The 9,392-nt window shown below is 41.0% G+C and overlaps 1 protein-coding gene across 5 annotated transcripts in view; it reads left to right on the top strand.

Moving 5' to 3' along the window:
• Window positions 1-865: 865 nt before the first annotated feature.
• Window positions 866-9,392, top strand: part of dscama (Down syndrome cell adhesion molecule a) — a 116,322-nt gene continuing 107,795 nt past the window's right edge. For 2 of the 5 annotated variants that reach the window (XM_074610029.1, XM_074610027.1), the window contains exon 1: window positions 867-2,029. In XM_074610029.1, coding sequence (XP_074466130.1) covers window positions 1,987-2,029 — 43 coding nt within the window. In that variant the 5' untranslated portion in view covers window positions 867-1,986. Of the gene's footprint in view, window positions 2,030-9,392 lie in introns of all 5 variants that reach the window. The other 3 variants (XM_074610030.1, XM_074610028.1, XM_074610031.1) reach the window with 2 other exon arrangements.

The raw sequence follows: 9,392 nt of genomic DNA, 5'->3' as shown, positions 1-9,392 counted from the left end.
AGGGGCCAGACAGGCGGTGACAGGTCCTGTATTCCTGGTGCAGCGCGTGTTCATGTGCAGGTCTGATGTGGATGCTAAGTCTAAGAGACAGACACTGTATCTGGGCGTAGGGGCTAAAGCCCGGCTCGCCTGCTACAGTATTTGAACATAAATGGGCCACGCTAGATTCAAACAGTCACATGGCAGTGGATGTCCCTGCAGTTACCATTGTGTCAGTGCCTTCAACATCATTTCATATTCAGCATATAATGCAAATGTGTTTTTTTTTATCACAATACTGTGCCTGAAAAACGGAACATGGATGTTTGATTCAAAAGGAAACATTTATTGGGCCCATGTTGTTTAAATAATCATTAAAGAAATCCACAGTTTCAGATCCATTGTTATATATTAATATCACACCTTAATCTATTTACATTACTAAGTCTTTAGCATGGAGCGCTTTAGTTTTCAGCCTCCTCCTGTGTGGCTTGAATGGAGGTGAACTCATGCAGGGGGCTGTGGATGTCTGACATGGCCGCTGTTTGATGCCCCCTGGTGCATTGGGGGGGTCGCTGCTTATAGTTGTCAAGGTCAATTAATGAATGCAGGGTGTAAGGCTGGCAGGATCCCCAAAAATGCCCCCAGGGCTCATAAATTATCCAGAAAAAAGCATTAAAAGACAGGATCTGATCTCCTCCAATTAAGATAATTTAGCTTTTTTTTTTTTCCCCTCACCAAATGCTTACATTGTATCCAGTCAGGTGTAGCCTACATCCCTCACTCTCTCCATCCCCTCCCTCTCCATCCCCTCCCTCGCTCAGCATCCATCCTCCAGCTTGCTACACCACCACAGCAGCACCAGCACCAGCAAACCATAGAAGGATGTCCTGCATGGGCTAAATTCTCTCTTTCTTATACAGTTTTCCCCTCTCTTGAGTGGGACACCTTGATCCTCCACCTCTGTGTTAAAACAAAAGAGAGTTTTTTTTTTTTCTCCTTCAGAGGCTCAGCTGTGCAACCCCCTCACACACCCCCACCTCTGCACCTTTAAGGCAATGGAGAGGGAGACAATCGGCTGCAGAGAAGGAGGCGAGGGTTTATTCCACAGTGCTCTGAGGCAGGGCAGCTTTTAAGCGCAGGGAGACCAGAGTGTGCGCAGTTTGTGTGTGCGGCTGCGAGGGGGAAGATGCGTGTGCTTGTTGCTCGCCGGACGGAGAGAGGCGGCGAAGAGAGAATGAGTTTCCAGCGCAGCTAACAACAATCAACTCCATGCGCTTTTTATAACCCTCGAGAAAAAGAAAAAAAAAATCCAACTTTTACGCATTTTTTTTTCTCTCCATATACCTGAGATGACATGTTTGGCTGTTTTCAGCATATAGAGTTCTAATTTATTTATTATTTATTTATTTATTTTTCCGATTTTGGAGCCTTTTTTTTGTTTGTTTGCTCTTTTTTTTTTAAATTGTTTTAACCGTGGAGTTTTGTGTGCGCATAAGCAATTTGTTCTATGCGTCTCCAGCCTCTGACTCAGCAGCAGCAGCAGCTCCACAGCTCACCTGGACCGGAGCGCACCGAGCCGAGCTCACTCATGTTCCCTGCAGAGCAGCGCTCCGACACGGGGGGACGACTGCACTGAGGCCCGGCGAGGCGCGGTGCGGTGCGGTCAGTCCAACAACACACAAAAACGCACAGTTGTGGATCATACACTATATCTCTCTACCAGAAGACAATCAGCAGCAGGAAGAAGCTCAAAACCTCCTCCTCTTCATCTTCTTCCCAACGTGAAGGATTGAGAGAAAGAGAGGGAGAGAGAGGAAGAGAGAGAGAGAGAGAGAGAGAGGGCGAGTGAGAGAGAGAGAGAGAGAGAGAGATTTGCAAGCTCCCCTTTCTTTCTTTCATTGCAATTGACTTGTTGAAGAAATAAAAGGGAAGAAATAACAAGAAGAAAGAGTGCGGGGAGAGAAGAAGAAAAAGCATAAGCTTGGATATTGAACGGAGCGGGGCATGTGGATATTGGCTCTTATCTTTTCCCAGTGCATCTTGAATGGTAGGTGATGCATTTACGTTCAAACTTCGAGTGCATGTTAATTATCCCACCAGGACAGAAATAATATCCTAAATAGCCTGTAAAGCATTTCCACATTGAAGATAGTGATTTTTTCTTTATTTTGTCCTGGAAAATTGAACAGGCTGTTGCTAAGTCCTGCACACAAGCAGTGTGGCTTTTTGGGGGGTTAGATATAGTTATATCCACATCAACCTTTTTATAGAGATTAAGTGTTTAACCACTCCTGCATTTTCAACATTTTAAGATGAGCCTTTTATCAAATAGAGAGAGAGGCAGAGAGATACACACAACACACAGAGGGAGAGAGGAGAAATGTAGGTTGAGTGATAGGTGCAGCTTGTGCTGCATGAGGAACAAGGCATTTTAATGTGTTTGTTATTTCAGTTTTCGTGCAATTATTATTTTAGGAAATCCTAGGCCCTAAAATAAAACCTTGTAATTATTTTTAATTCATTCCCAGTTTGTAGCATAAAGGATTATTCATTGTTTCTTATCAAACTGCATAGGGCCTCAGTCTGGGTGCATTTTCCTAGATCATTTTTAGATGCTCAATATTCATATTAACAGTTTATCTTTCACAGTTTCACATTCAAATATGGCTTATTAAAAATGACCCTTTAGTGAATAATTACGTTGTAACACATTTGCATGTACACATGGTGTATTCACCATTTGTTTGTTTAAGTCTCAAACCTGCCTGTGAATTCCATTCAAACAGAACAATTATTCACTCAATGAAACTGAAATAATTTCATTATGGACAGTCAAATTAATTTTCAATTCAGAAATCCACTCCTAAACCATATGTGAATGAAAAAATTGAGAATATCTACGTGCATGCTATAATATCTAAAGAATATATTTTTTGTAATTTTAAGTATTAAATAACTTGCACACATGATTGCATGTTTGCATTCTTTCTGATAGATCTGTCGAGTATCTTCTAGAAAAAGGATTAAATAGGTTGGCTGTTCTCTTTTTTCTGGCATTGCACCCGCCATATTAGAAGCACAGACATGGAGTCATTTTGGATTGGAAAAAAAAAAGAGACAAGCCCTTATCACCCTTGCCCAAGTGCACATCTCACAAAATGCACCCAGATCCTATTTTGTGCACAGCGAATTCCTCAAAGGATAGGTTTGATAAGTGCCAATTGTGTTTGTTTTTGGACTAAAGGTGACTGATTTTTTACAGCGAATACAAGAAGGGTGTGTGAGGAAGGGGGGGGCAATGAGGAGGACAAGGGGCTGTGGGGTAGGGGGTGGGATGTGCGTGTGTTGGGGGGCAGAAATCAGCTCGAAAGAAAATTGGGGTATTCAAAACATCTTTTGAAAGGTAGACGAAGGGAAAGGGGTTTAAAAAAACCTAAAGTGGACACAATGTAAACTGAGAGTAGAGGGCGATGCGTCAAGCTAAGATGACAGGAAAACCATTTTGTGGCCATGCTGAAGGGTTCAATGAAGGCAGTGGTTATTTATAGGAGAGAATGGAGTAAAAGCAGTGACGCTGGTGTAGCAAAGACTCCTTTCTGTAATTGAGGCGAGACAATTTCAAGAAATTGAGGACGCCGATGTCCATTTCAAATCTCACTAAAACGCTGTGCTGAAAAATCTCTGTTTGCTGAGCACGATCTATTGCTTTGCTTATGAATGGCTTTTTCAGTCTCTTTGGTCCAGGCAACAGCGTTGCAAAATGGCTGCTGCTAGAGACATCTACATGGAAACTTTGAATGGCAGCAACAGCACTTGTAATTGTGATGAATGCTATGCTTGTGGTCGCTGCTGATGCAGTGTGCCATTCACGTCGACAGACTCGGCTCATTTGACACTGACCTTTTCTATTGATTCAGAGATTCACATTTTTGAGGCAGCTATTAGAATTGCCCGGGGTGCATTATGACAATCCTCTCTTTGTATTTTGCTTCTTTCTGCACCGTGCTAAATTGACTGTAAGCAGAATAAAGAGGCCGCGATTGTTGATCTCAGACAGTGTTCTCACTGCTGCACATTTGTTTCCCCCCGAACAGACCTGCAAAGATTAGGCTTAATGAGCAGCTTCCATCAGAATCGTACGTTTTGCACCTCTTCTGAACAGAGAGATGTAGCCTCCTGAAATAAAGGCTTTTAGGGCTCTGGTCCAGTACGGGCTGCTGAGGTTGTCTCTATGGAGACCTGGGTAATGAGTGTTACTGCAGTGTGGGCTTTGGGGTTGAGCAACATTGCACTCTGTTTAGGTGACCCTGATAGATATCAGCCTGCCACTCTTTCCTGATGATAGTTATGGGAGTCACATTTCATTTCAACACTTCTGATCTGATTGAAATGCTTGATTGCTCAAACGCTTTAATAGATTTTTTTTATCTGTCTATGTCGATTTTTGCATTGCCTGTTTGTAGAATATGTCTTTAGAAGATTACAACCACAGCTCTAGCTCTGCAGTGGTCATTTATGAATAGTATCAACTGCACAAACTCCATTTTGCTCTGAATTGCCGTTTGCCAATTTGAGGACACATTTGCAAGCTCATCTACAGTAGATATAAACAATTCACCGCTGTAGAGAGTAAAATCTGCTGTAGAGTTCACTTCAGTGGTGCTTGAGCTTTTAAAGTGCTCTTGCAGAAGTGTCTATTAAAACCTAAATGGAATGGGAACAACATATTCCAGTTATGAAGAGATAAAATTGGGGGAATGGCATAATGTTGTTTTTGCTCAGCTAGGCCGAGGGTGGGGGGGGATCTGACACATGCTCAATTGGACGCTAATAAGCTGTGTAAATATACAGCGAAGCTCCTCAATTGGCTCTCTTAGTATCACTCTGTGCATGTGTATTTTTAGCTTTCCGTTTAGGATGGCGAGGGGCTGCTGGAGAAAAAGGTACCACCGCTTATTAAAACATAAGCATTTTCAGTATGACTTGATCCAGACTTCAAACATGATTAATGTAGGAGCACAATTCAGTTTCTTTCTACATTTTTCCCCGGTTCAGATCATCACAGCAAACAAATTAAACACAGAAAACTGTCTCCTATAGCTCCCTCATGCTGAACAACGCTTCTACAAAACAGTGGAGCATCTGAATACCTGTCATCAGCAGTTAGACTGTTCATTTTGATCAGGAGTAACCAAGGCAAGACAGTGACCCTGATGAGGACAGAGATTATAATCAATCAAGCACAGAGAGGAGAGGTGGGATTGCAATAAGGATACCACGCATATAGACGTCATTCAATGGTGTGTATCCATATAATTGTACCAATTAGGAGCAACCGATTGATTTTAATATCTGTCTGTAGTTTACTGGATCTGGAAAGATGGTGGAAAAAAAATCAAAAGGGACTTAAAGCATGAAGTATACTTAATGAAAATTCAGCCAGAGCCGCAATCTTTCCTTAACCAAAGTGCTTTTGTTGCCTCAACCTAACCATTCAGGATGCAAACCCTGGTCTCCAGTGTGTAAGTCCACTTTAATAACCCACCATCCACACCACCTGTGACTCCCTCGGGAAACACAGGACTTTCGCCCAGGAGACCGGTGTTCGTGTCCCGTGTGAAACTACAAGTCAAATTTGATTTATTTGTCACATAACTTCCGTACTTACAAAACCACGATCTTTTCCAAAAGCTAACTAAGTAGTTTTTGTCACGTTACTTCCGTACTTAAGTTATGCCACTTGCGGTGTTATTTTAAGTCAAACTGCGATCTTTTCCTAAACCTAAGTAGTTTTGTTGCCTAAGCCTAACCAAGTCGATCTATTCCTAAACCTAACTAAGTCGTTTTATTTTGAAAAGACTGGAGCAGAAATTGACACGTGTGTCACGTGTTGTTGGACATTCGTAGGAAAACGCATGTTGTTGAAAGTCGTGCTGAGCGTCAGGAGAAAAAAAAAAGGGAAATTCGTTTCTATGTACATGAATCAAATAGATTACATTTTGTGACTATTTCACAAACCGCCAGAGACTGTGTTGTATGCTTCCCTAAAAAAGTATTGGCCAATAACATGAGCAGTATGCAGTATAATTGTATTTTGTAAGAGACTGGGTTGGGGTTTCAACACCATCTTTAGAGCCAATATTTTGTCTCAAACTTTCATGGACGTTTCATCGAGATACAGCACTGCATTTCTATCCACAAACCAGAATCTTTTTTGATTTGAAAAGTGAGACATTTGTCCAGTCTTTAAGAAGAGTTTGACGATTTGATGTTGTATACACATTTTTACTACTATTTTATTGTTTTGGCCAATTATCGCCAGTCAAAACAGCGTTTGCTTAGAGGTCACATTAAGGCCAGTGGGAAACTAGGTCTGTGCAGACTGGTGTCCTTTGGTATACATCTGTCACTTCATATAGAGCCAGGACGGGTTGACAGAGTCGAAGCAACACACATCAGCAAACAACAACTGAGCTTGACTCCTCAGTCGCACGTTAATATGAGCACACCAGTCAACACAATGTAGGCCACTGGAAATACTGTGATTATTCTTTTAAAGTGAGTCGTAGTCACGTCTTGTTTTAGTTCTGACCAGAGCGACTGTATTTACCGATGCTACAGTGTGATCATCACATAATATTTTTTGACAGTGGCAGAATATTCATACATTTATTTAACCCACATTTTTAACTTTACATGTTATGATAATTTGCAGTCACCACAGGCAATTGTTTCTTCACTATAATACAGAAAAAACACATTTCCTGAAGATTTTGAATTATTTTATAGTAATTTCACAAAGAATTAGTAACAGACTCATTCAGTAACATATTTTAATTTAGGTCAGACCTTTTATTCTTTATTGACATCATATTTTCAGGCACTGTTCACGTCAGGTTTACATTTTTTATTTTCTTCATTGTGAATGAATGTGATGCATAGGGATTAATATTAGAGGGTATTAGTGACACGCTGTCTTAATGGAATCACTAATCACACCAGGATTTGTCAGTGCCATCGGGTCAAGATTTGTGTGTCGCAGCACTGTGTGCCCGCGCCTTAGCTTGGCTGTTTCAGACGAAAGTAGACTCAAGCATATGTTAATGGGTGCACATTGAACTGTTAAAGGTTTCATTTAACCCAGACCAGAAATGCTTAAGGAGATGATAGTGTGTAGTGAGGCAGAAAAAGAGGAGGAAGAGAGGGGGAAGAGGGACACAGAGTCAGCTTGTGTTATGTGGTATCTAAAGCTCAAAGAATCATATCAAATCAGCCTGGTTCTCCATGCAGAAACGAGGCTATTTTAGGCACTTTCCAATGTATCCGACAGTTATATTGTTGGACACCAATTAAGACCCAACAATATTTATTGTATACCCAATAAGAAAAAGACAAGGCAATCATTTTGTCCAGTTATAGCTCACAGTACATATTGAGTGCCACAATTATTGGTGTTTGTACTTGTACGTATGTATGGTTAAATAATGTTAAAACAATACTTTCTACTGTGTTTGCTGATGACAATCCGTGATGCAACTGACATGAGAACAGTGTGATGATTTATTAAATGTCAGGGAAATACGAAGTTGAATTTAATAAGGTCAAGGCAAATGGGGTAGAAAAACGCTCTGCCATCATTAGAAAGCCAAATACTACAACAGCTAATAAGAGACCTCCTGGCTAGTGAATGTTTTATTGATAAATGAACAATGTTGTAGGTGTTTAAAAAAATATGGCGTTCATATACTGTACAACTGCCACTTCACATGGATGTGGTTTTTATTTTGTTAATAAGTCATCAATTGTGGCGGAATTTGCATCCAAAGCTGGAAAGCACACTTGGACAGAATATTGGTTTTGGTTTATTTTACCTATTTGAGTGAGATAGCAAAGCTTATTTACTAGAATACTACTCCAGTAGGAGTAGTATTCTACTACTCCTTTGACTTTTTAAGTGACATGTATTGCCAGTGTTCTTGCACAATGGCGTTGCATGAATGTGTAATTAGTACAATAAGACAGTATTGGTGAGTAAACTGAGTGTTTTGGCCTCTGTTAACTATATAGGGCTGTTTATTGGCAAGAATCTGGCGGTACGATACGTATCATGATACAGGGGTTACGAGTCAATATATCGGGATATATTGCGATACTGTAAGCAAGCCAGTATATTGCAATTTACATTTTTATATAACTCGCCAGTTTAAATGTTATTACGGCTTAAAGTTATGCATAATTGAGGGCGTGGCCACTTTGAATGACAGGAGGGTGCCGTCTCAGGTTGCAAGCTGCTAATTGTCTGCTCTGCTGCGTCACCTAACCTGCCTCAGCTCCACCGACGATCCACCCATTTTTGGATTAGCCGGGAGTTAGGCTGTGTCGTCACTGCCAAGCGGGCGACGGCCGGAGCCGCCCACTTAGAGCTTCACAAGGGCTTTTCAGAAATCTATGGAAGACGTCACGGAGACTAAGTCCATATTTTATACAGTCAACGGCTTAAACACGACACAAAATGAACCACTGTCTGCCATGAATCTTTGCATGTGTAAACTATTCATAAAAAAATGTTGTGAATCGATACAGTATCACAAAACATAATATTGCGATACTCAAGTATGCCTCTATTTTCTTAGGTACTGTTAGCCTGGCCGATGACTTAACAAGATGACAATTAGTTGTGTTGTTTGTGTCTGTATGCTTTCATCTTAAAATAGGGCATAGGTTAATGCTGTGGCCACGCAGGTACAGCAAGACGTCAGCGAAGTTGTGCTCAGGCTATTCTATAAGTAAAGGCCCTGGCCATTGCTCTTTGCTCATTGTCTAGTTAACACTTGATGTCTAATATGACAGATGAAGATGTATCAGCAGGCTAATTATATTTTTCATTTCAATAAAGCAACAACAAAAAACAGATGGTGACATTACCTACTCAGACCCATACACTGATGTTTTGGTTGGCAGCTCTAGCTCAGCTAAAATGACCCACTGCATCTATTCAATAGCAGAGGAGCCTCTGTGAGATGTAGTGATGATTTAGACTGACCTCAGCACAGAATGTGTACATGTAATATCTGCTGTACAGCCTTTGTCAGACCCTTCTGAGATCGGGTGAAACGCAGTCAGATTAAAGACAGACATGCAAAGAGCTTTGTTGTGTTCACAGAAGGTAAATCAGAGATCTGCTTAGCTGCTGCTGTCAGGTATGAAGATATTGAAAGCCAGAGGCAATACATGTAGGATGAAGAATCAGGGGGCTTTCTCTAAAGTTGTCTGCACATTATGCATTATGTTCATACACAACCAATTTGCAATAATAATTTGTGTTTACTGGCAGCGCAGGGTCAGAAGCAGAGTGACATTCATGAAGCGAAATGGGCAAACACAGCGCTTGATCTTACTCGACAGACTTG

The sequence above is a fragment of the Sebastes fasciatus genome, chromosome 16, assembly GCF_043250625.1.
Source record: "Sebastes fasciatus isolate fSebFas1 chromosome 16, fSebFas1.pri, whole genome shotgun sequence".
Taxonomy (NCBI): Eukaryota; Metazoa; Chordata; class Actinopteri; order Perciformes; family Sebastidae; genus Sebastes; species Sebastes fasciatus.
Note: the sequence above shows the minus strand (reverse complement) of the source record. Positions and strands in the feature narration are given on the sequence as shown.